A 27,477-nucleotide genomic window follows, 5' to 3' on the forward strand; every position below is an offset into this window, starting at 1 on the left:
GAGAGAGAGAGAGAGAGAGAGAGAGAGAGAGAGAGAGAGAGAGAAATGAACAAGCTCCCCTCTAAATACATGCTATTCATCATCAAAAAGACACTTTCCAACAAAGTTAACACAGCAGAATCGTTTCCCTTGCCGTTGGGAAACTATGGCTATTTAACAGAAGACGGCATTAGAACCCTATTATACCACCAAATAACAGTTGGCGGTTTAATGAGGTTTGGTTGCATCTCTCGTGAAGTTTTCTAAATATTTAATCAACATTTTGACTTCCTCCCTCCAATGAAAATCTTAGCAAGAAAAAAGTCTGCTAGTTTTGTAACATTTAGATCAAAAGCCTTGAACTAGATAATACTTTATTCATTCTATGGTATATAAGCATGCCAACACGCTACCCCCGAATTACAAAGTTTTATCTGCTCAGTTATACAGTACCCAGTTTTGAGAAATTTTACTAACAAAAATTTTGAGTTCCACAATATGTCACGCTTTTTCTAATGGAATTCTTGGAATATCTTGACAACGACTCCAAATATATCTTACAATTTTGATAGAGGAGATACAACATTTGGTTTCTGGCCTCATGGTCTTAGTAACTGAAAAAGGAAAAAGACAGAACTTTGTTCTTGTAGTTCCTGTAAGAGTTTTACGGCACTTGCAACACAATAAGGTCATATAAGTGCCGAAGATTAGAAATGTTACAAGAGAGTAACAAACATTAAAAAGAAGGAGGGGAGATAAAGACGATAGATTTTTTATAGGAAAGAAGGAGCAAACCACACCAGAGTACCCGCCAACCACCCACAAGAACTTTGTAATTGTGAGTGCCCTCACCTCAGTGTCTGGGTCCACAGAGTATTCCCTGACAACACTGCGGGAGGCAACATACAGCTGGATGTACTTGTAGCAAGACCACACCATCCCAATCAGATAGGCCTGGGGACAAGAGAGAGTGAGCAGGAACAATCTCAAGGCTGATGGCTACATGAGTCAAGCCGCAAACTTAATTATACAGGCATATGAAAAATAATTTGGACTGAACTGTTTCATAGCAACTTTTAGGCATACATTGTCCATAATGTGTTAGGTAAGCATGTCGATTGAACGTGTAATTTTGTACTTGGACAGGCTGAACGTATATTTTTGTGTGTGGATGTGTGTACTCACTCACATGAATGTTCATTTGAAAGGTATTTTTCGGTATCACATGATGCATTTTCGGATTTTATTCCAAGCTCTAGTGAATGTAAAATAAGCTCTACAGTAACATATCAAAGAGAATGAACATTTTTACTGTGAGTAAGAACAATCTTATATAGCATACATTGAGCAAGGTGTTGAGTACTTCTTTTAAATCTTTACACGCAATTTTTAGTACACATACAATGAAACAAATTTATTGTTTTTGTTTTAGTAGAGGTTTTACGGCGCTCGCAACTGCATAAGGCCACATGAGCGCCAGAAAATTAGAAGTGTTACAAGAGAGTAACAAACATAAAAAAGAAGAAGGGATGATAAGGACGATAGATGTTTGATTGGAAAGAAAAAGCAGACCACACCAGAGCACCCACCAACCACCTGCACAAATTTATTGAATTCGTTGGAACCCACAAGGAAAAAAAAAAAAAAAAAAAAACCAAACAGAAAGGCAGTAAGAAAGGTCTCCTTTCAGAAAGCCCCTTCCCCACCCCCTCCCAAAAAAATCCTCTAAGCAATTGAATGCTGGCCCAGCTTGGAGTGCCCAAAATGTCGACGTTCCACTTCTGAATGCGTGTGGTCTTACCTTGACGGAGAGAACCATGATGAGGCAGGTAACAAACAGAAGCATCACGTAGTCACGATCCATGCACTCGATGGTCTTGAAGCCTGGAGAATTCTCCTGTGGGCGGATACAAGCAATGGGAAAGTCAGACTATGTAAAAATGCTCAAAACAATACAGCCTTACTTGCTTGCTTGGATTTACTTGGGTCCAGAGCTAAAATCATAGCAGGCGGCACATGTCCATAGCTGCTCATCTCTCCTTTCCAGCGTCCTCCCCAGGGTCTTCCTGCTAATTGTCTCCATGAGGAGCTGGTTTGAGACATGTCTGACCATTTATACAGCCTGTTCTCCGAAGCGACAGACTCAGTGTTCATGAACATAACCTTTGTGTTTGAGTACAGCAAGGAACATCCATGTGATAACAGTCATATATAGAGGGAAGGAAAAAATAAGACAGGCAGACATAAACAAAAGAGGGAAAGAAACCAAGTTGGACCTACCAATGGCACCCTCCAACCACCTGCTAGATATAACCTTGGATAGGCCAAAAAAACATGAAATAAATAAGAAACCTACGAGGTTCCCCCTCTTCACCAGACACATACAGACGTAATACAATTTCCTACAAAGCATGATACCATGATACCCATGTATATAAAGCATTGATATAATGGCATTGGGTTTAATGTTAATTTGTTTATATTTCCTTCATCCTTGACTTTTGAGTAGTAATAGTAGTAAAGGGTTTTACGGCGCTCGCAACTGCGTAAGGTTATATGAGCGCGCGAAACACAAGTTGTTTACTTTCGCAAAAGTTCACCACACGATTGGTTAACTATTAGACTTTAAAATGCTAAAATATTAAAATTCGGTGTAAATATATTTTCAATTTAAAACAACTCTTATAAATAGCAATAAAAATTTAATAGTACGATTTCACTTTACAATTTGCCATAAAGGCCAATGGCCTTCATAAAATTCAAAATACTTGACTTTTGAGTACGAATGAAAAGGTATCATACAAAAGTGAAACACGCAGGTAAATCTCTCGGAACTGATACCACCTCAAGAACACAAAGCGAGAATTGTAATCGAGCTGACAGAGCAAGAATTGGACGCTGTCCCAAATGACTGAACTAATCTCAGAAGTGGAACAATTCTCTTGAATACAATAGCACTGTTTTTACTTCAAGCGCTCTCTTTACAGAGCACAGGAGATCACTGATCCACAAAAAAGTAATTCAAAAGAGGTAGTGAAACTTCTTCTTGTGCACATTTAAATACCAAATGAATTTTGCAATCTACAAGAACTGGGATCACATCCACATTTTCATAACAGTTTCATATTATGTTAATCAGTGCCTGAGCGAAAGAGAGAGAGAGAGAGAGAGAGAGAGAGTAGGTAGCGTAAACATGGCCTCGCGGGCACTTGCAGCCTTCCGACCGCGCGGTATCGGTGAAATCGGGGTAATTCCGATCGCTGTTTCTTTGCTCTTTCGCTATAAAACACCAAATGCCCTACATCTAGTTTAAGTTCAGCTTTTCCTCATTACAATGGTGTAAGTTGTTTATATGTCCGATTATTAGGAGCTGGAGAATCGCCGAGGAAAGCGAAGCCCCTCGCGGTCGGAATGCGTGGTCAGCAGGTTAAAAAATTGACACGCGTGCATTCAAATGCTTCGCAGAACGTAGGATGATTAAATACCATCTTTTCATTGGCGGAGAACTGTAGAGCTTTAAACGGGCTTTCCAGTGGTATAATTTTGGCCTTTGGCGTTTAAATAGAAAGCCTTTAAAAATACCGTCAAAGTTTCCAAAGATCATTTTTTACACGAAATATGTAAAATAACGGCTCAAAACAGGTATCAATTAAAAGATCAGTTTATTTTCTATAAGAAAAGTAATTAGCTTGGAATTATTTTGCATCAATCCTTCTGCGAGACTCGGAAAGCATATGAGCCCGCACGCGGGGTACACTACAGTATAGAGCCGACTCACCCGCCGCGGAGGCTGGTGCGGCGCCGGCGGGGTCAACGCTCGGTGTTTTTGTCGAAATAACGACAGATCATCGTGTTTGAGGTGATAAAATACTGATTTGTAATGATCTTACAGTCTAGAAAAAAATTAGGCTCCATATATGTTATAGGGATTGTACTCTGTTAATGTGGAGATGTTTAGTGCACTTGGTATTCTTTTATTGTCTGTCAAACATGGGGTTGCAGCCAGTGACTGACTTTAACAAATTTGATCAAATTTTAAACAACTACCATTTTCTTAAAAATTAACTGAGAGTTTAAAGAATGGTACCAAAATGCTCACTGGATATAGGCCTTTCAAAAGGAACAGATACATTTGGCATACAGCTACTTTGAAAATTTAGTTTCTGGTACACACTTACACACACACAGAGAGAGAGAGAGATAGAGAGAGAGAGAGAGAGAGAGAGAGAGGGAGAGAGGGAGAGAGAGAGAGAGAGAGAGAGAGAGAGAGAGAGAGAGAGGGAGCGGGAGAGGGGGGGGAGAGACGGGGAAGCAAGAGAGAGAGAAAGAGAAAGCGAGTGAGCGAGAGTAAAGAGGTGGTCTTCATGTTTCAAGGAGATGCATGATAAAAGTTGAAACTCTAGAGCCACACTACCTCATTTCTTTTGGTTTTGGAACCACCACATATTCAGAGAGAAAATTAAAAGAGTAAACATTTTAGAGATAATAATAATAATAGTATAGCATTTATGCTGCTTATTTCCATTTTCTAAGAAATGCTCTATGCATATTACATTGACAAAAATATCACCACCTTACAGCTGGAAGTCCAAGAGCCTGACCACTAGGCCATCAATGCCACATACCTTATAGACAATGAAGCATTATAAGCACACTAAACATAAACTGCCTTTTTTGTCTTCAAAGAAAAAGATTCTCACCAGTCCAGACTGTCTGATCCACTCCTGAATATTGGGAGCATAGGTGAAGCAGCCAACCACAGTCAGACAGGTCAGGCAGAAATCAAAGACTTGCAGACAGAAGCATGGCATCAGGTAACTGGCATAGTTCTGAAAAACAAACATAATAGTAATTGCATTTATATAAAACATATTCACACGCTATAGCATGCTCTACGCGCTTTACAACTATAATTACCCCAGCAGACCTTAGAACCCTTAGAAAGATTCTTGGTCTCCTGGGAGTGCAAGCTGCATATTTCACGTGCTCAAACACTAACAATCCGACAATATCTTTCCCTGTCAATAGCCAGGTACCTATTCCCAATTAGGTGTAGAGAGGAAAAGTCGTGAAAAGTACCCCAAGACACAATGTCAGGCCCCTGACTGGATTTGAACCCACAACCTTAGAGCGGCCACTCTTAAAGTCCCTAAATGTTAAAACACAAAAATGGTTATAATGTTTAGTATTAATACCGTTTGTTTAAGTTTATTAATAATAATTGCATTATTGTGTTTTTTAGCTGTACGCACGCATTTTTTGTCTATCCAGCGAACGACTTCGAGACTTTGCGAGACATTGGGCTCGCGGCTGTTCCATTTGTACCATTTCCTCCTCCGTTTACGGTCGGTATGATCAAAAAACATTTTTTTTTAAATACATTAATTGTTGGACTACCAAAGTGCTAAAAGGCACTACTTGGTGCTATTATGGACAACTTGTGTAAATTTCCATACTTTCTGTGTTATAGTAACTTCTGTAGCTTCGACAGATCTCCGAAAACCGTTTAGTTTTATAAATATATATGCCTCTCTTTTGCCATTCCTAACTGTGCCTTCACAAAAATAGTTTTCACACTGAGCTGCAGAATAAATGGACAGGAACGAAAACATATCTCTAGATTCTTCATGGTATCAATTTTTGTGAAAACAGCAAACACAGCAAATATCTCAATTCCTTAGCTCTCCTCTCATCTACACTTTCTACTGTCACATCCCCATCATGTTTCTTCAATTATTCTTTACAGAAAACATATGTACAAACCCGTGCAACACCATAGATGAGTGCAAGAACAGACATGATCCAGGCCAGAGTCATTGCAAACGCAACACACAGGTTATCTATGGAGAGAATGAGAATGACATTACAAAAATGTGTGATAAGTAAAATTTTTCATCATAATATCTCAAAATTGTACCTCCACATTTATCTTTTTCAATTATATCGCCATACAGCCTGACTAGATCACTCTTGGAAGTCCTGAAGTCTTACAAAGAGATCAAAGGGATAAAAAGCAATACTGAACACTATCAACCCACAGGTCTTATCATAACATGACCACATGCAATTTACTTTGGGAAATAAAAAATCCATGCCCATCTCAACTTTCCTTTGAACAGCAAAGTGATCAGGGAAGAGTTATGTTCCATTCTCAGAAAATCAAGAGTAACAAGAGCCACCTACTGAAATTACCTTAAAATAGATATAAATAAAAAGTCCATGTATGAAAGAAATGCCATATGAACAACGATAAAAAAAAACCCAGCAACTTAACTATCATACCTTTACTAAACCTTTCATCCAGAGAAGGGTGTCCAATTCTCTCAAAAAATTCTCCGCTTTCTGTTTGCACAACAACAATTCCATCATATGGTTGTTGGTTTGCTGATCTAAGGACATCTGGATGAATTGCAGCCAAAATGAACAGCCCAAGAAGCAGAAGGTGCACCAACTGAAAGGAAAAACGAAAAACAAAATCATTACTGAAGTCCTTTTGTTTGTTTGTTTTTGTAAAGTGTTTTATGGCGCTCGCAACTGCATAAGGTCATATGTGCGCGCGGGACACACCTAATATTTTCAGTTGGTAGGAAATTTTGAATTTTGCCCGGGTGGCGGCCGAAGCCTTATCGATTTTGGACCACCAAGGGATCTTCAACGGGCGCAACTTGCACACGGGCCCTCCGAGATTTTTCGCCCTTGTCCAAGAAGGCTAGGTGTAGATTTTCCTACCAGAAGATCAGGGGTGTGGCTGAAAGACAGCAGTAAGAAGAAGCGAAGGAGTAGCAGTAGAAAGGCTGCAGAAAGAATCAGGAGTCCAGAGGAAGGGGCAAAGGAGGTGAGGGGGCAGAAAGAGGAGACGAAAGCAGGCGACAGAACATTGCTAGAGAGCAGGAAATGAGGTGAAAGCAGACAAATTTAGGGAAGAAAATTTTTCGGTCGCTACCCGGAATCGAACCCGGGACCTTTGAATGAGAGGCCAACACCTTAACCTCTGGGCCACGAGAGCCCCCCTGAAGTCCTTTATCAAAGTCTACTGGTACTATATATATATAAATATTATACAGCAGCAAAAGTGAAAAGAAAAATAACAGTACCCAACTGAAGGTTAGCTATAACTGAATATTTAATCATTTTTCAGCAGTGTAAAAGATGCATGAAAAAAGCATTTCTAATTTAGATTTGATTCTGTCGTAGTGTGTTTCTATTGCATCACAATCTTCTAATTACAGAAAGACTTCTTACTTCTACCCAAAGCTATAGTCTATAGTTGTTAGTCTATTTTACCATCAAATTACAAGAGATTTTTATGATCCAATATTACAATCCACCAGCAATGAATGATCCTGTTGAATGAGGGAAACAGTCTCATAGTCATAGTGGGGAATGGACAGAGGTGGATGCACAAGATACTTTAGTTGGCATTTACATTTGACTTAGTATTGTGTGGCTTGTGTACTGGCATGCATTTTATCATACTTTTAAGCTTTTAAGAAGTAATGATGTGAGTTCATGAGTTGAGCGTACATATGAAAGTTTGAATGTTTGGAAGTCGGCATTGTATGACATAATTTTCTTGTACAAAAAGCTCCATCCAACTCAGTGAGTCATGTTGCCTCTTCAGAGTCTACAAAGGAAAACAACCTACCTGCACGACATTTTTAAGTCAGTGTTAAAAAAAAAAGCAAGAAAAAGTAATAACTCCGCACTTGGCTAGGGTTACCAATAGTGCTTTGCCATTTTGAAGATGTTTCAAGAAGTGAAGTTAATATTCATGTCATTCAACGTGTGCGAATGGTTTTTCAAACATAAGTTCATCCATCAGCAACTTTCCCTTTAATTCAATATTCACAGCAACATTCATCCAAAACTATTCACCCAAGCCAGTGATTCTCAGCGGTGGGTGTGTGTCTGTCTCTTTATATTTGTGTTGCGTCCAGTGTGCTGAATCATGATTTTTCATTTTATTATAAATTGGTCCCAGCCCCACCTCACACTGCATCCAACATGCTAATGAATGTCATGGACATGGCTGCTGACAGCTTTGGGGTGGGGTTTTTTCAAAACAAGATTGTAGGTCCTTACCCTACACTACATTACAAGCTGTGATGTGATGACTTCATATACCCATTCAAAATGTTTCGAACTTCGAAAAGGAGAAGAGGAGCTCATTGAGCTTGGGCCTCACTCCTGTTGATTTCTTGCAATGCCATCTTCTGCTCCACGAGAGCCATTGGCCCTTGAGCTACTCATGATTAACAAATATTGATTAAAGTGGTGTGAACAATTTTATAACCTTCAGAGATTTTTATAATTTATTACTCTTGTTGGTTCCACTACTTCTCACTCTATCTTGTATTCGTCCAGCACAATACTACTGTATTTACTTCAATGATTTTAGATTATATATATACAGTCACTTGTGTAAAACGGCCACCCATTGTCAGGAGAAAAGTGGCCGTATAACACAGGTGGCTGTCTTAGGCAGGACTGATCAAAATGAAGAAAGCAAACCATTCTTCTCTTCTGAGGTCCAAACTGGGGCTGACCTAAGACTTAAGACTGCCATAAGGCTAACTCAAAGGGGTTTTTGTTTTGAAAACACGGGGTAGGTCATGTAAGAAGGAATTTTTTGTGTTGTTTTGTGGGTAAGCTTTCTTTTTGTGGCTGATTTTGTGCAAGGGTAAAATAAACGAAATATTATGGAAGACGATGAAGACCAAGAGAGCCATGGTAAAACAAACACATGGGTTGCCACCACTCGGAGAATGAGTGACGCTTCTGTTGCAAGTTCACATTAACTCACTCACTACCAGCCATTTTTTGGGTCGCTATTCCCTGTGTACCAGCCATTTTAAGGGTAATTTTTAAAAATCCCTGTGCTTTTGCTAATTAACATAGAGACTTGAAATTTGGAACAAGTTTTCAAAAATAGGTCAAAACCGGCGTTCTCTTTGCCTTTCATACTCACGCCCTTCCCCAACACTGCAACCCTAGATCTAGGTTTTGGGGGCCCTACTAAACCTTACTCTTCTTTGAAAATTTCTACACCCAGTTCGTCATAAACAATCTCTGACCAATTCATTGGTTTCTGAGTCACTTTCATTGTCAAATGTTCGAAAACGGTCAAAGAAGCGATCTACCATTGTAGGAAACGTACTAGTAAATTCAGTTCTAAGGGCGATTGTCGTAAAAATCAATAACTCAACTTGCGTTCGTCCAATTTCGGTTTCGTTTCTTTCTAATGAAAGATAATTGAATGGGCTACGAAAAAAGATGAACCAGTACAGTAAACGTGAGAAAAAAATTCCAAAGTGCGAACTGCGAGGGTTGCGGGTGTGGTATCACAGCGTTGGAGCTACTTTACCTGCAACAGTTGCGGTTGTGGTATTGAGTGAGTTAATGTCCATTTTTACTTTGTTACAGAAATAGGTGTAAACAAAACAGTGACCAGTCACCTCACACAATATTTGTGCATGAGTTGTGAGCAGGGCTTAAGTTATAAACGGATCACGCTTCTCTCACCAGCAGTTGAAAATCTATTGTTAAGCCTACCCATCGGTCAACTTGAGTAAACATTCACTGTAGGGACTAAAAATAATGACAGGTGAATGAATTACTCACTGTACACTGACAGTACACACTGAGTGTCCCCGGCCCCCTGCCCGGCACGTCCGACATAATCGGTTGCCGAAAAGATTCCTATCTCAGCACAGACGCTGGAAAGACTAAACACCAAGTAACAAGTTACAGTTCCACTGGACTGGTGGTGAGTAGGCCTATAGTATGGGCCAAAAAAAACTCAAACAAGTTCAGGTAAATTAGATCTAGAATTAGTAGAATCTAGATCTAGATCTACTGCTAAACACCTGGCACTAAATTTATAAAAATAAATCTCTGTCCATCACTGACAGCACAGTAGAAAAAGTGGGCGGTGATGACAATTCCCTCGAGAAGAGATAACCTGAATTTGAATACCCATCATACATTGAGTAACAAAGGGTCTCCACATGCGACTACACGCAGGGCGTAAACTGGGCTACGATTGGCTGAACCTGTGACCTATGAATACATTATATTTAAGGATTACAGTAGGCTACTCTTTGCGCTCTCACCACCCTCTTTCTCTCTCCCTGTCTCCTTTCCCGAGGTAGGGTAACAATCGAAAAAGTCCCCCCTTCGTAACAATTATTACTACTAGAGATCCTTCTTCTTCCTCTCCTTATTCTATATTTATAATTCTTCATCCTCTTCGTCTTGCTGTGACAGTGGAAGACACTCCCCTTGAAGAAGTGGACTCCTTTACCTATCTTGGAAGTGTCATCGATGGTAAAGGTGGAACCGAGGCAGATGTTAAAGCAAGAACCGCCAAGGCAAGGTCAGCCTTCAAGCAATTATCAAAAGTCTGGAAAGCAAGCAACATCTCACTGCGCACCAAGATTCGACTTTTTAACTCCAATGTCAAGTCTGTGCTCCTCTACGGCTGCGAAACTTGGAAGACAACGAAGACAGTACTGAATAAGGTCCAGACTTTCATCAACAGATGTATGAGGAGTATTTTAAGAATTAAGTGGCAGGATAGAATAAGAAATGAAGAGCTGTGGGAAAGGACAGGACAAAAGGATATATAGAAGTAGAAATAGGACTAAGAAAGTGGCGATGGATGGGACACACCTTAAGAAAGCCCAGCGGAAACATCACAAGACAGTCACTGCAGTGGAACCCACAGGGAGCACGAGGCAGGGGTAGGCCACGGGAAACATGGAGGAGATGCGTGGAAAGGGACATGAGACAAATGAAGCTCACTTGGAACGAGCTTGGAAGGATGGCTCAGGACAGAGATAAATGGAAGGAGCTTGTATGTGGCCTATACCCTGCCAGGGGTGGTGAAAGGCATTGATGATGATGATCCTCTTCTTGTTCTCCTTCTCCTCTTCTTCTACTCCCTCCTGCTCCTCCTTCTCGTCCCCCTGCTTCTTCTTCTCCTCCCTCCTCCTTCTTCTTCTTCATTTCCTCTTCCTCCTTCTTCTTTATTTCTCCTCCTCCATCTACACCTCCTCCTCCTCAATTCTTCTTCTTTTTCTTCTTCCATGAGCACTCAACCCGCTGTGAGAAGACCGCCAAAGGCGCAAGACCGAAACCGGGAATTCCCAGAGTACCCACAGGTTCAGCCAATCGTAGCCCGGTTTACGCCCTGCGTGTAATCGCATGTGGGGTCTCCATGTAGTCTTGAATCTCTTGTCTAGATCTAGAGATCTATAAATGTGGTGATTAGGATGACTGGAAATTTTGACAAACTGAATTGACTGAAATGACATTCAACTTAGAAAGATCTAGATCTAGGGTAAAATTGAAGATTAGCAAGACCATCTGCCGGGAATACTTTTTTTGGCACTAAAAACTGTCGCAAACTAGTCTAGATCTAGATCTAGATTAGTCTATCTATTGTTTTTTTACTTTAGCAGGGGGTGAACCCCCCCGGTGCCTTTTCGGGGGCTCCCACCCCCCTTATTTGAACGGAAGTGGCTATCCTCACCCGGGGTGAGAATAAAAATACGATCTACCTCTCACCCCGGGTGAGACTTGCCACCGTAGGCTATTCTCACCCGGTGTGAAACAAGACCTGTTTTTTCTCATTTCGGAATACTGTCTATCGGTGTTAGGGTTGGGGCGAGCGGACGGACAGGTTCGTTACTCGCGGACTCAGTCAGAGCGAACGGGTAACGGACGGCCATGAGAGCGAACTGCGAACTTCAAGACAGTTCGTTTTTTGGGTCTGCTCCACAATTTGACTCTCTCAGCGAGCGGACTGCGGACCTCAAGCCAGTTCATTTTTTGGGTCCGCTCCACAATTTTATTCACTGGGCGGGCGGGCGAACGGACGAACTCTAGCAGACGAGATACTCGACGCGAGATTAGACCCGTCGTCTATTGTTTGTTAATTAGGTCTGATGTTTCAAACCACTAGCGGTGCCACAGGGAGTGAGAGAGGCTGGTGACGTAGTACTATGTGTGTAACCTTTCGCCTTTCACCTCGTGCGTGGGGCACACTGTGTACGTTCCAATTATCTCAAAGGCCGGGGGAGGGGGGGCCGAAATTTCCGTCATGAACGCCTAGCTACAATGTGAGGCAGGAGGGTGATTTTTTAATTATTTTTTTAGGGGGGGAGGGGCGGGGGGTTTAAAAGTTGTAGGCAATGGAAGGAGTCGTTCCCATCCGTCCGTCCGCCGGCCCGCTCGAATGCATGGAGTCTCTCGGTCCGCCCGTCCGCTCGCTCGCTCAACGAACTGTTGTCTCTGTCCGATGTGTAGCGAGTAGCGAACTACTCTTCACAAATGGACAGTTTGTTACCCGTCCGCTCGTTTGCGGGTAATGCCAGCGGGTAGTTCGTTACTCGCGGACGCTAATTTTGCAAGCCCGACCCAACCCTAATCGGTGTGGATAATCAAATTGATAAAAGCCAAGAAAAAATTACGTTATAGCACAAAAGTAAGCTAATTTGATCGTCTTCAAAGAAGCTATGGCTATTTCACTTTTCGAATCGAGCCGAACTACGCGGGTCGTCATTTTGTTCTGCCCGGAAGTTGTCGCAAGATCTACTCCTCCACCCTCCCCCTCTCTCTGTCTCTTTCTGAATACTGTCTATCGGTGTGGACGATCAAATTGACCAAAATAAAGTTAAAGAATGATGTTAAATTACAAAACTAAATTAATTTGGTTGTCTACAAAGATGCTACGGCTATTTAACTTTCCGAATCGAGCCGAACTACGCGGGTCGCCATTTTGTTTTGCCCGGAAGTTCTCGCGCTACTCCTCTCTCTCTCTCTTTCTCCACTGCCCACGGACAAAATTGCACGCTTTTAGGCTAACACTAACAGTAGTAATAGATCTAGAACGTTTGTTCGTGGTACAGAATTCTACAATTCTGTTATTACAGTGTAGAATTCTGTGGTTCAGGGTGAAAGCTTCACTGGTTGGCCTAGGCTATAACATAACAGTGAACACCCACCGGGTGAGAATAGCCAAAAGACTCGCCTACGCTATTCTCACCCGGGGTGAGAATAGAGGTGGCCTATTTGAGCCTACTAAGTCTACATCTTGTTGATGTGCGGCGAGCTTAGATATCAAACCTAACAACTGCAAAACATACTCTTGGGTCTTGGGGCTAAGACCTGCGAATACCAATTGCGGATTGCGGGGTGGGTTGCGAACTACCGAAAAAGTGCCAACCCCCCCTGCCCCTGCACCCCCCCCCCCCTTTCTACACAGGAGTAGATCTAGTGGCAGTCTGCTAATGTTCAAAGAGGTCAGATCTAGATCTAGATCTAGAAAAATCTAGATATCTATCTAGAATGTACATCTAGATTTCTAGATTCTTGATCCCAGTATAAATACAGCTGACGAAAGCGGAAACTAAAACCTACCACTGTAAATATTCCGTAGATGAGAGTTCCTGTTCTCACATGACAACAGCAACAGCATGTAAACGCCTTCGAATCAAATGGTGAAATTTGTCTCGACTGCTTCATTGTGACCTTTATTCTGAAACGTAGGTACGACTGAAAAAAAAATCCCACAAAGTCACTTGTGACCACCAGTGAACCTGTAGGTAGGCTATTCTCAATTCTAAGTAGGCCCCTCTAAGCCTTGCTGTTGTTTTGTTACTTATTCGACAGCCAACAATCAGACTTCCTGTTGCGTGTGACGTAAGCAAATTGTGTTCATCTTTGGTGTAGTAATACAACGTACTGCCATAATATTAAAGCTAGGCCTTGTCGACGAAGCGCTCGTTGTTTGGAAGAAAAATAGTCACTGAAAATGTCATTTGTTATTTTGTAATATTTGCTTGAGAAGGAACGATGAGCAAACAGGCAGATCCCTACAACAAACTTAAAAGTCCACTCATAAGTTGCCTCCAATCCGACTTCTCAACGGCAGCCCTCTACTCTGGTTACCACCCCGCCTCTAATAAAGTCTACGCCCAAATTCAAGTATTGCGTGCGTTTGGCAACAAATTTTATATTATCGGTTTCTTTCCCAAGTTCAAATGCTTGTAAATTGATATTATAAGCCTTTAATTTTCCCCTGTTTTGTTTTTTCTTCCTAGTCTGGAAAAGAAATTATACAAGTTGTTCTCCACACACAATTTGGATATTATTTCTGAAAAAAAGAAAAAAGAACGAACTGCGAAAACCACAACACAACTGAAGAGAGCTCTTCAATACTAAAGCACATGAAGATAGACTCTATAAACAAAGCAACATGATGGATGCGCCTTTTGGAGAAGAATACGAGGTAGGCTAGATCTAGAAATGATGGCCAACATCAACTTAAACCTGCCTTAAGAAAATACAATTTCTTTTCTCAGGATTTCTAGACTAGATTTAGATCTAGATCTAGATCTAGACTCTAGATCTAGATTCTAGATGTTATTTTTCATTCACCCCTGCCTGATGCCCAGGAATTGTACTGTACTATAATTATAATGTCAATGTAGAAGTACTAGTACTAGATCTAGATCTAGATCTAGATCTAGATCTATATCTACATCTAGTAGAAGAGAGTACAGTTATCTTGAATTCTTGAATCTTGTCTTAGGAGTAGGAGGGAGTGATTTTGTAGTTAGGAGTGTCTACGTGACACTGAGACTACGTGATTAACTTAGGGCTACATGCCCGATTACCGTGTACGTGACACTGAACCAAAGATACTGTACCCTACGGTAAGATGCTGCAGCTGCCTTGGTATTTTTTTTCGAAGCGACTATTTCTCCGAATGTTCAGAGAAATAGATCTAGATCTAGACTAGTGCCGATCTTTATTTCTCCTAACTGTTTCCGGCTTCCGGTCTCGTGATTTTTTGCCTCTATTTATTGCGAGAGTTCGGCGCCAATTTTCATTCTGCCTCTGGTCTGGGAAGGAACACCGCATGGCAAGCTCGCCTACATACAACCTTCAGTACCACCCACCACTCAATGCCCTACCACACACCCACCACCATCATGCACATGTACACACTCAAACTTATACACACACTAACTAAACATGATCAGTGGGCAACTTTTGAACGTAGGACGAGCTGAGTTGTGGATGGAGAGACAATGTGAGTGACAGAGCGGGTGAAAGGAAGAATTTACGAGTGTATCCACAGGCGACAGCAACTACAAGACGACACTGACCCCCTGGCCTGGTCCACAGCTCACGAACGAAAGGAATGTGGCTAAGGCAGTGTTTTGCCTATATTATTGTTCATGGTTCGCAGGGTGCAAGGGAATGAGTGAGATTTTTTTGTGTGTGCCTGGAGGGAGGGGGTGGGGTGTGAAAGTCATGAGGACGGGGATGAGCCGCGGGAGAGAACACGGGAATTGAATGAATAAGTGAAACTGAAAGAGAGGAACGACTCATGAGCACTGGAGTGAATGGATCCTGTGTTTCTTTTTTTGTATACTTTGAACTGTTACTGAATAAAGGCTGAAATAAAGCCCGAAAAACACACACACACACAGGAGCAAATTTTTGGGTCTCTATCCATTTCAATTTTCAAGAGCTAGTCTAGAGATTTTTCGATCAGTGTAAAAACGTGAAAAAGAAAGGTTTCACAACAGAATTTTAAATCAAAATTAGTCGAACAGCCCATAAACAACCACACAAATTAACAAATAAGGGTACGTGTGTGTCAACCTGTCCGAAGAAAATTGCCTGTTTTAACCCTAAAAGTGCGTAAATTTGTTTTAAAGTACAGGATATTACAAGTAAATTATGGAATCACACACATTAAGGGGCCTGCCAGTGTCAGTACATGTAATCGGTTTTGGTGGAACGTATGCTCTAACATAAAACATTTAAATCTATATTATACATATATATTTAGAATCTAATGAAGGTAGGAACATCAAATTAAATGACGTTTTACACTATGCAACATCTCCCCTTTCCCCAACCAAAAAAAATTGATAGAAAAACAACACATCAGAACAATAACAAGAAAAAAAAATTGCATACTAACAAAATTAAACACCACAAAGAGTCAAAGAGGGAAAAATAAAAGTAACTGTAACGTATTCAACAAATCAACGTGGTGACAACAAGTGAGAAAGAGACTAATTGAAGCTAAGTGAACTTCTTTCAAAAGTAAAGAGGTTCGGTTTCTTTCTTTTTTTTCTTTTTTTTTAAATTTGACTTTTTATTCCCCGACCAAAAAATGTCAAAAAATCGAGCCACGACTGATTGGTCGTGGCCGTGACGAACGCAGAAGCTAGTTCTATGTGTCGTTATCAATAACCCTCTGTAGATCTAGATCTAGACAGCACACGAGTGAACACAACACATTAAGTTTAAAAGCAGCACCCTTCATAGGCAACACGTCATATCTGTAGTGAAAAACTATTTGGAACTGTAGCATTTCTTTATATAAATATTTACTGCGGACATTTTTTGGACCGATTGAACCATATTGCATACGAACAATCTTTGGTATGCCTATACTCTATATATAATATCCGAAAGTGTGTTCGGAGAAATAGTGCCCAGCTTTATTTTCCCGAACGTTCGGAGAAATAGTGCCTAGCTTTATTTTCCCGAACGTTTGGAGAAATCGTGCCCAGCTTTATTTTCCCGAACGTTCGGAGAAATAGTGCCGGCCATTTTTTTTTACTAATACACCCATCTCATGTACAGGTTTGTTATACTTTTTTTCTAGATTAGTAGTATTCTGCATGCTGAACACGAATATGGCCTTCATTTTTGCCGCAAATCAATAGTTACTGAGTTATTCATGTTTGAAAACAAAACTAGGACCAGTGACGTAGTAATATTTGACTTACTTTTTAACAACATGGGAGGTTTCAGGGGGGCACCCCCCCTGACCTAAAAAGAAACTGGGGGGTTTCCATGCCCCCCTGAATTTTACAATGATTTGATGTTTTGGCAATTAGGATTGATATTTACATGAAAAAAATTGATTTGCAAGGGTTTTAGTGGCCATACGTGTGTTCTGCAGCAAAAATTGTGGCAGTTTAGCCTTCATATCAGTGCATCTGTGTGTGGGTGTAAAAGTAAAAATTTACCTCTGCCTTTTTCCCTCTCTTAAAAAAATGTGTCAGCGTAAGATAGGCCACGCCCCCGCCCCCAGCGAGCTTGTGACTGAGCTCCGATGGCTTGGCCTAAGGCTTGTTGTTGGATAGAGAATGAGGGCGTTAATCCTACTCTAGGGTCCATTCTAATCTAGATCTAGATACTAGATCTAAATGTTGTTGTTGTTGTTATCGATCCAGCAACAGCTGGGCTCTCGCCCTTCTGTCCAATGCCATGTAGTGATAAGTGCAGGTTTGCTGCAGTTGCTGTAATGTTCCTTAGAGAGTGTGTTGTCAATGTTAGGTCTCGGAGGGAGAAGGGTAGCTCTGATGTCATTTAGTGCTGTGCAGTGGAATAGGTGATGCTCCACTGTCTCATATGCATAGTCACACAAGAGACACATTGGGGGAAGTTCCGGGTTTATTCTGTTCAGGTGGAAGTTGAGCTGATGTTCTGTTCGTAGGCGGAAGATCGTGGTCTGTTTCTTTCTCTGAAGGCAGTTGATATTGTCATTCCTTTTTGTTGTGGTCATATGTTCGAAAACTGCTCTGCCTGTCTTTCCCAGGGCCCATCTGTTCGTCCAATCTTGTTGTTGCTTTTGATGATTTGTTTTGCAGTGTTGTATGAAGTTGGAGTGTTGGGTTGTTCCTGTCTAGATCCCCGTTTGGCGAGTGTGTCTGCTCTATCATCTCCAGGTATGTCTGAGTGTCGGGGGACCCACTGCATTACTAGGTTGATGCCACAGGACGTTATCAGATGATGGGATCCAAACAGTATATGGGTCAAATCTTGGTTTAGATGATGGTCATTGTCTATGGCTTGTAATACTGACAGTGAGTCAGTGAAAATCACAATACTCTGTGCTTTTCCAGGATGAGTGTCAAAAACTGTGCGGAGATGGTAGCCTTCAGTGCTGTTTCAATTGCCATCATTTCTGCATCGTAGTTGCTGCATTTCTCTCCAAAGGCTGCAGAGATCTCATTGGAACTTCCATCTGGGTACTGTATTAGTATTCCATATCCGGCTTTGGTTGTGCCTTTGAATGCTGAGCCATCTGTATAGACGTGTATCCAGTCATCTGAATAGCTGTCGATTGTTTGATGTGATGCAAGCATCAGCGTCATTGGGTCTGAAGATTTTGTGCTCTTGTCTTTGAGAGATGTTGTAATGATTGGCTTTTTTAAAGAAAGGTGGGGAGGGATGTTTTGGTTGACTCTTTTGGGTTTTTTTCTGTTTTGTGGTAGATGGTGGCTCTCCATTAGTTCTGTGATGTGATGGATGATTGACTTTTGTTGAATTCGTTTCTTTTGTTTCCATGTTTCTACTAGTTTCCTGTTTGAGTGGTTGGGGCACATTCTTTTAGTTCTTTCATGTAGCTCCAAAACTGCTTTATCTCTGCGAATTCCCAGGGGTTCAACATTGGAAAAGGCCATTCCTGTTGAGGATAGGAGGGTACTAGTACTAGGAGTTTTCATGAGACTGGAAAGACCTAACTGCCCTATGACCGTGTAATTCCGGTAGGGTTCACGTTGCCCATTCCCCGCCACCAATGGCTACTGGCTAAAGTTTTCTACTCTTTCATGAGGTATTGGCCAAGTGGGAAAGCCATTGGATCGTCACGTCCTGGGTCGTTGTGCCTTTACTAAGAGGTTTCACGGCCAGAAAGCAAGTCAGGCATTCTGCTCGGTCCATCTCCTGCACCCAGACACTCTCAAACTGGCTGGTACCTTCTCAGCCACAGAGGGTGTGTTGATAAAAAGCAGTAGAGGTGTCAATCAGATTAGACACCCACTCAAGGGAGAGTAGGGTGTGTGTTAGTGAGGAGCATAGCGTCTACCACGCATCTGTGGGTTCTGCCTTCTGCACCTTGTGGGGCCACACCTGCTCCCATCCTGTTGTTTTAACCCCTCTAGGAAACGGGGGGGGGTTGTTGGCGCCAACAACTCGCCATTCGCCAGAGCCGTGTCAGTGAGGACAGGGACCACCACGGGCAGGTACGGTTGGCTGGATTGGGAGAAGCTGTTTGAGACGCTTAGGAATTTCTCAATATTTAAATGAGACCCATCACCAGTCCTTGATCCTCAGGGAAATTTAATAATAAAGTAGGCCTAATCTATGAGTTTGATGTTCTGTTAATTTCTTTTTGTTATCTCCCCTGGTGAGGATTTTGTTTCAACATGACCTCTTGGCCATACTTGATCAAAAATCGAATCAGGTTTGTTTCTCTAGCGCTAGCGATGTTGACAGCTCAGCGTTGGCAATCAGAAAGAAAGGGCTCTGGGCTAACATGCCCGCTGTGTACACCCCTCTGCACCCTGTGGTGCATTGCGTCCGCTTGCGCACATCAAACATTCGCTCCATCCTTCACATTGCTGTGACCTCTCCATCCCCGCATCGGAGAAGTGAGAGGCATGGTAAGCCTAGATAATCTAGACTAGGCCTAGGCTGGCCTATCACGCGATGGGTTTTGCTTGTCTGCGCATGCCAAACCCTCCCTACTCATTCGCTCCTGGCTTTCATTGTTGACACACGTGGGCTCTCCCATTCTTTGTTTCGCTAGATCACCAACAAGTTTCTCAACTGGCGAGGTTTTACATTATGTATAATTGGCCTATGCACTGTGCACAGCAGCAGCAATATTCCGCTAATAAGTGCCTAGCGTGTTTGTCTGATTGCGATAGCAGTATTTTATTTACAAAGATAAAGAAGAGAAAAAAACGTGGTCTTAGAATAGTGTCTTTATAACAGACTTCTCGTTATTTCAGGACTCGTTATAAGTGGACTCCACTGTATAACACGGATAGGTGGAATTCTTAAGACTCGAAACCACACATCTGTCAAACTGTGCCTACAGCTCCGTTTTTTGTTGTTTTTTCTCCTCTTTATCTTTGTAAGATATCCCACGAACTATGGATCTCTTGAACTACCGAGGCCGGTCCTGATGAACTCGAGCTATCCGTGTGATACTGTATTTCCCTTTGCTTGAGTTGACTAAAGTAGACTTCTGTATTCCACACCAATACAGCCTTTGTTTAATGGCACCATGGAAAAATAAGTTTATGAAATTTAATTTTAAATTGACTCTGAAAGTAATGGAAATAATTTGTTGTCTGGATTCTTTTTAGGAGATGGTCATGATGGTTGATATTCCGACTCATATAAACATAGGAAGAGGAGCTCAGGAGGACTCGTTTGTCCAGATCTTGGTAAGTCTTGTGAAAAATTATCTGAGTTTGATGGGACCTTGATGGTAGTGGTGGTATTAAAAATAGGATGTGGCCTTTGCCATTTGCTTATTTGACTTACACAAACTTGTTAGATTACTTGAAGTTACAGGGGTAGTTGCTTTGTTCTGAATTACTGTAATTCTATTTATGTTTGTTGCTCAAATGTAATCCCTGTATGTTGAAAACAGGTTTACTATCCTGCTAAAGCCTCATCTATCAGATGAATCTTACCTGAGATGTAAAGTATCAATTTATTTTTTTACATTTTACACAAATAGCATTTATAATTATGACTTTAAAGTACTTGTGTAAAAGATTAATCTTTCATGCAATGCATCATTTTTTCATCTTTAGGGACTGTCATCGGATAGGCCACTGGTAAAAGTGAATAACCAAGTGCTGGCTGGGGAAGTGATCACCGCACTAGGGTCTGATTTACTTCTTGAGATTGAAACTTCTACAGGTATGTGAAAAGCGAAGAATACATCATCATGAATTATTACATGCTTGGAAATATTAGAAATTTAATTCCATTTGTTTGCTGCCTTGTGAACCAACCTGCAATGTTGTGTTGTTGGTTTATGTGGTAATTAATTTTTGTTAAAAATATTTTTGGTTTAAATTTAGATGTTTTTATGCCCCTATCAATACAATTTAGATCATTTAGGAGGTGGGCCTTTGACTGTCTGAACCAACCAGGGATGAGAGGGATAGAAACATACCAGCAAAAAGACTGAGATACTCGATAACAATTCTTTCCACTTAGAAATCAAACCTGGGTCTTCTGCATATATATGTCAGTGAAGTGTCTAACCACTACATCACAGACTCAGACACCGGTAATTAATATTTTCCTGAGGCACACAACGTAAACATAATGTTCACCTCAATCATCAATTATTTTCCATCACCCTTTGACTGATGCATTGATAGACTCTCTTATAATCACTCAGACTAGAAAGTTGAGCATAAAGATAATAGGCTTCTGAATACTATAAAATGCACCAAAGCTCAGGGTTTTTTATTTTTATTTTGATGGTCGTATTGTTGAATCCTCAGTAAAATTGCTGAACTTGATTGAGTCTATAAAAACTTCCAGCTGCCCAGTGTTTCAAGCTTTGTTAAAGGGTAATATGCCTTTATTTCAAAGGTTTCTTTGAAATAAAAAGAGGGGCCTGCCCTACCTATATAAAATGCAATATAATGGCAATTCAGCCGTCTTGAAGAATTAAATGTGCACGATTCTGTTTTGAAATTACGAATTTGTTTCTTGCTCTGGTTAATCTGAAGTGACCCTTGATTGTAGTAATCTATGTATCCTCAATCTGAAGTGACCCTTGATTGTAGTAATCTATGTATCCTCAATCTGAAGTGACCCTTGATTGTAGTAATCTATGTATCCTCAATCTGAAGTGACCCTTGATTGTAATAATCTATGTATCCTCAATCTGAAGTGACCCTTGATTGTAGTAATCTATGTATCCTCAATCTGAAGTGACCCTTGATTGTAGTAATCTATGTATCCTCAATCTGAAGTGACCCTTGATTGTAGTAATCTATGTATCCTCAATCTGAAGTGACCCTTGATTGTAGTAATCTATGTATCCTCAATCTGAAGTGACCCTTGATTGTAGTAATCTATGTATCCTCAATCTGAAGTGACCCTTGATTGTAGTAATCTCTGAAGTGACCCTTGATTGTAGTAATCTCTGAAGTGACCCTTGATTGTAGTAATCTCTGAAGTGACCCTTGATTGTAGTAATCTCTGAAGTGACCCTTGATTGTAGTAATCTATGTATCCTCAATCTGAAGTGACCCTTGATTGTAGTAATCTATGTATCCTCAATCTGAAGTGACCCTTGATTGTAGTAATCTATGTATCCTCAATCTGAAGTGACCCTTGATTGTAGTAATCTATGTGTCCTCAATCTGAAGTGACCCTTGATTGTAGTAATCTATGTATCCTCAATCTGAAGTGACCCTTGATTGTAGTAATCTATGTGTCTTCAATCTGAAGTGACCCTTGATTGTAGTAATCTATGTATCCCCAATCTGAAGTGACCCTTGATTGTAGTAATCTATGTATCCTCAATCTGAAGTGACCCTTGATTGTAGTAATCTATGTGTCCTCAATCTGAAGTGACCCTTGATTGTAGTAATCTATGTATCCTCATTCTGAAGTGACCCTTGATTGTAGTAATCTCTGAAGTGACCCTTGATTGTAGTAATCTCTGAAGTGACCCTTGATTGTAGTAATCTATGTATCCTCAATCTGAAGTTACCCTTGATTGTAGTAATCTATGTGTCCTCAATCTGAAGTGACCCTTGATTGTAGTAATCTATGTATCCTCAATCTGAAGTGACCCTTGATTGTAGTAATCTCTGAAGTGACCCTTGATTGTAGTAATCTCTGAAGTGACCCTTGATTGTAGTAATCTCTGAAGTGACCCTTGATTGTAGTAATCTATGTATCCTCAATCTGAAGTGACCCTTGATTGTAGTAATCTATGTATCCTCAATCTGAAGTGACCCTTGATTGTAACAATCTATGTATCCTCAATCTGAAGTGACCCTTGATTGTAGTAATCTATGTATCCTCAATCTGAAGTGACCCTTGATTGTAGTAATCTATGTATCCTCAATCTGAAGTGACCCTTGATTGTAGCAATCTATGTATCCTCAATCTGAAGTGACCCTTGATTGTAGTCATCTCTGAAGTGACCCTTGATTGTAGTAATCTCTAAAGTGACCCTTGATTGTAATAATCTATGTATCCTCAATCTGAAGTGACCCTTGATTGTAGTAATCTATGTATCCTCAATCTGAAGTGACCCTTGATTGTAGTAATCTATGTATCCTCAATCTGAAGTGACCCTTGATTGTAGCAATCTATGTATCCTCAATCTGAAGTGACCCTTGATTGTAGCAATCTATGTATCCTCAATCTGAAGTGACCCTTGATTGTAGTAATCTATGTATCCTCAATCTGAAGTGACCCTTGATTGTAGCAATCTATGTATCCTCAATCTGAAGTGACCCTTGATTGTAGTAATCTATGTATCCTCAATCTGAAGTGACCCTTGATTGTAGCAATCTATGTATCCTCAATTTTCCTATTCTTGTTCTTTCTTTCAGTACCGTCTGCCAACAAAGATTCTCAAAATACCACAATTAAAAAAGTGAAGGATGTCATCGTTACAGATAAAAGACTGAATATGGACCCAGTTTACCTCGAATCAAAAAAACGTAAGTGTTTATTCTACTGTATTTACTACAGACTTTAGACTTTGTAGAAAAGTTGCAGGAGAATATGCCTCAAAAGACAGAAAATATTTTATTGGGATGCTCTAAAAATGCTGAGGTATTATCAGTTACTTATATATTATAGCTATCATTATCGTCCTTGTCATGCTGTTATCAAAATTTTGTTTAAAGATTAAGAGAAACAGACGCCACTTGTTAAAGGACTTGGAGTTTCAGCAACAAGTTTGAATTTTTATACACTGTTTTGTCGTCCGTCTTTTAATACAGTAATCTCCATGGAAATGCAGCAGTATATATTCATGTATTCATTTTCTGTACCTCACTTTTGTAAGACTCCTTTTTCAAAACTGTTTGTCTCTGAATCTCTCACTCGTACATGAACTTCCTATAAAGGGCTGGGTTCACTCTTTTGAGCTACTTTGTTTTATTACTTTAAACCCCCCCCCCTCCCCTTCCTCTGAAAAGAGAAAGAAAAACACCAACCAAAAAAAACGTAAAAGAAAAAGTGACGTGCTGCAGCCTGTGGGAAATCATGTGGGTAAGTGTGGATACTTGGAGGGGCGAGTCAAGGGTCTCTCTGGGCTGTATAAACAGTATACAGTATAAAGCGGATAGGTCGAACACAGATTACTCGAAATCACACACACTTGTCGAACTGTGCCTGCGGTCCCTTTTTTTCTTCTTCTTTACCTTTGTAAGAAAACTACGCCAAGCTCGAACACAAACATGGAATAGTCAAACTAGTTACGCCGCCGTACAGGTCTAAAGTCAATGCCCTTTGAGATGCAGTCGTGACAAAATAATAATAGGCCTCATAATTATTTTTTAAAACGGAAAAAAACCAAGGTCAGTAAAATCCCCCCCACCGAACACAGAAGCAGCTAGCAGTGCTTTCTTTTGCGCGCTGCTCGACACGCATACCTTCTGCTCGACACGCATACGCATACCTTCTGCGCTTGCTTGCCTAGGTCCTAGGCCTAGCTAGGCTTGTACTTGTATGGAGTAGGCGAGAGGAAGGGTTGTGCTGTGCGTCACACGATCGGCCGCCCTACCCCTATTTGGGAAAGACTGTACGCTTGGTGGGAGAGGGGGGGGGGGGTATTTTGTTTTGTCTGTGTGTTGTTGATTACTATTGTGATAAAAGCTTATCTTGTCTAAGTGTTTATGTTTTTAAAATTTTGAAAAGGCACCGTTCGATTGGTGCTCACACTGACCCGCGCGATTAAACTGTCTTGGTACCGGTAGGCTCATTACCGATCGAACTCGAAAGCGTTGTTTATCCAGACCTGCCACTCATCCCGATTTAGTCGGGATATACACGCTTTTTTGCAAGAAATCTCAAGCATCTCGATTTTCCAGATTTCGATCGCGTGTATCCTGATTTTTTGTCCCAAGTCTGCTGTTGTGCCAGATTTTTCTAAAAACTTACTCTGCTTTCTTCTTTATCGTGGGAAGCACCCGTTGAACTTTTTGTCAGTAGGAACTCAGAGCACTATTTCCCGAAATATCAATGCCGCATATTTAGTAGTTTACTCGCCCCAATTTGTGTGTGATCTTTGCCTACACTCAGAATTCTCCGATGATAGCCTGGTAACTGTTACAATTTGGGACTTACAAACAATCGATAATATTCGTAGTTCCGCGGTTACTTTCAAAACAAGCCTTTGTCCGAGGTCTGGTAACTGCGCGTTCACATCAAACACTCAGATGAGCGACAGTCTTTCTAATCCTTACACAACTACATGTGACTGCGCTGACAAGACTAACATTGTAACATACGGCCGTTGTCGTTGCTTTAGTCTGAACTCATTATGAGGGATAAGAGATTTGTTGGTACATTTGGTCGGTCGGTCGCCGTCGTTATCCTAGAAGTAGAACGACTGTTTGTCATCCGGGTGTTTTGTGTGAACGCGCAGTTAGTGGGACCCGGTAGTAAAATTGTTTCAATCGCGCATTCGCATCACATGACATGACATCGCCGTGTGAGTTCTGCGTGACGGGGTCAACCTAAGTTCATGTATTTCGTGACTTATTTATTGATGTGTGTGTGTGGGGGGGGGGTTATAGACACTTGGACTAGGAGTGCTTGACATGATGCTTCAGGATTTACACCAAAATAATGATAACACGCACGCACGCACCTACGCACAGACACGCACACACGCACGCAAACAAAGACCCACAGGGGGCATATAGGCCGAGTAATTTATGGATACCCCTGGACATTTTTTAAAGTCAGCTTTGGCAGTCACCTTGGTGATTTGCAGCTGATCCCGATTTTTTTCACAAAATCCCGATTTTTCTCTCCCTGAGATCCTGATTTTGAGGTTTCATAGAGTGGCAGGTCTGTTCATCGTGTGTCTCACTCTCAATCTATCTGTCAATTTCAAATTCTCTCAAATTTAAACTTCAAGTCAAAGGCATAGATCTAACCTATCTGATCTAGGACAATGGCCGAAAAAAGGAAAATCTCTGTTCCGACGCAATCTTTCTTGCTTCCCTTGATTCTCTATCACAGCAGATGCCATGACAATGCTCATGTATCCCTCGAACTACAGATCCCTCGAACTACAGCTGCCTCCAACTACCGAGGCCGGTCCCGACGAATTAGAGCTATTCGTGTTATACCAGAGAGGGTTTACAGTAGTATTAAATTCTCTGGTTATACTGTACAAATCTACTAACTAGGGGGCGTTGCTTCTGCATTTGATTTGTAAAATTATATAATGAGAGTGATGGATGGGTGGAATTTCTGTATGTGATAAAACTCTGCTCACCAAAATTTCCTACCCACTCTTTCTGATTTTGTTCTTTTTATTAATTTTCCAGCCAGGTCAGCATCATCCAGTGAACCAATTGCAGCAGCAGCAGATGCGGACAGTGGCTCTAGTGAGATGAAAACTTCTTGAGGGAATGGCATTTATTTTTCCTTCTGAATTTTGTTAAATTTTGTTGTTTTTTATTTGGTGATTATGAATAAATTGTATATATTTCTATACATCACGCTAACTTTGGCTTGATATTTTTGTACAATTTCACGTTCGTCTTTTTTTTTCTTAAAAAAATACTAACAATTTGTGGGCCGCTTTTGGTAGGTCTATCAGTTAATGGTGAGCCCTCAGTTGAGTCCAATACTGTGTTATGAACGTCTAACCGACCATCAAAAAAATGTATCCCATTCTTTATCAAGAGATACAAATATATTTTAATGTACAGTCAAAACTTCTCTCTCTCTCTCTCTGTCTCTCTCACTCCTGGACGTCAAATCTTCACTGGTCCAGAGCTCAGGTGGAAAGCATGAAGATGGTGGGTGGTTGGAGGGTCCTCTAAAGTGGCTCATTTCCTTCCAAACATCTATTGGCCTTATCTCTTCTTCTTTTTATTTTTCTACTCTTACTTGTTTACTTGTGTGAAGGACCAACATCACTGCACAAGGGGCATCCCCATAAGCGCTCCGTCCCCTGAAGAAGCACATCTCCAAGTGTGTAGATGCTGACGGTTCCAAGCAAAGGTTGATTCCATAGCCTTCTGCTCCTCCCACTAAGTCTAGAACTCCTGCAGGCACTCCATCCAATTCCAAGCTCACGAAGTCGCTCAAAATGATGGTATTCCGACTCTTCTTGTTCTTTTTCTCGTTTTTCCCTGACTGAACGTACAATTTCAGGTTTGTCAGGGCACAGCTTCCCTTCAGGTTTTGCTTTCCCAGCGAGCTCATCAGCCCGCTCATTGCCCTTGACTCCAGCCTGGCCCGGGGTGAAGATCCACGTGATCTTTTTCAGTGTTGTCTTCTTCAGGAGCTCTGTCCATTCAGCTCTGAGGTCTCTCAATCTTCCTCAGAGTGCTCTGAAAGTCTGTGCCAAAGACCACATGTGCTTGTCGAGTTGTTGTGACCCATTTCAGAGCCTGAGTGATTGCCTCTATCTCCATTCTCATGCTA

General features: G+C 41.1%; 2 protein-coding genes across 5 annotated transcripts in view; one reads left to right on the forward strand and one right to left on the reverse strand.

Moving 5' to 3' along the window:
• LOC101860600 (lysosomal-associated transmembrane protein 4B) overlaps positions 1-13,714 on the reverse strand; it is a 16,977-nt gene extending 3,263 nt beyond the window's left edge. The window contains exons 1-6 of the mRNA XM_005107429.3: positions 13,402-13,714; positions 6,262-6,430; positions 5,743-5,819; positions 4,680-4,808; positions 1,781-1,876; positions 832-933 (exon numbers count right to left, since the gene is read on the reverse strand). Of these exons, the coding sequence (XP_005107486.1) occupies positions 832-933; positions 1,781-1,876; positions 4,680-4,808; positions 5,743-5,819; positions 6,262-6,430; positions 13,402-13,506 (678 nt within the window). The 5' untranslated portion in view covers positions 13,507-13,714. The remainder of the gene's footprint in view (positions 1-831; positions 934-1,780; positions 1,877-4,679; positions 4,809-5,742; positions 5,820-6,261; positions 6,431-13,401) is intronic.
• Positions 13,715-13,787: 73 nt separating this feature from the next.
• Positions 13,788-26,549, forward strand: LOC101860046. 4 transcript variants are annotated; one of them, XM_035972183.1, is made up of 6 exons: positions 13,788-13,975; positions 20,175-20,255; positions 20,631-20,739; positions 23,412-23,522; positions 24,005-24,078; positions 26,370-26,549. In XM_035972183.1, exons 2-6 carry the CDS (start codon positions 20,178-20,180, stop codon positions 26,436-26,438), a joined length of 441 nt encoding a protein of 146 aa, XP_035828076.1. In that variant the 5' UTR covers positions 13,788-13,975; positions 20,175-20,177; the 3' UTR covers positions 26,439-26,549. The 4 variants fall into 4 exon arrangements, with proteins under 4 accessions (XP_035828076.1, XP_035828075.1, XP_035828074.1 ...); XM_035972182.1 differs by lacking the exon at positions 13,788-13,975 and adding an exon at positions 14,140-14,272; XM_035972181.1 differs by lacking the exon at positions 13,788-13,975 and adding an exon at positions 14,559-14,699.
• The last annotated feature ends 928 nt before the right edge of the window (positions 26,550-27,477 follow it).

The sequence above is a fragment of the Aplysia californica genome, unplaced genomic scaffold, assembly GCF_000002075.1.
Source record: "Aplysia californica isolate F4 #8 unplaced genomic scaffold, AplCal3.0 scaffold00602, whole genome shotgun sequence".
NCBI classification, from domain to species: domain Eukaryota; kingdom Metazoa; phylum Mollusca; class Gastropoda; order Aplysiida; family Aplysiidae; genus Aplysia; species Aplysia californica.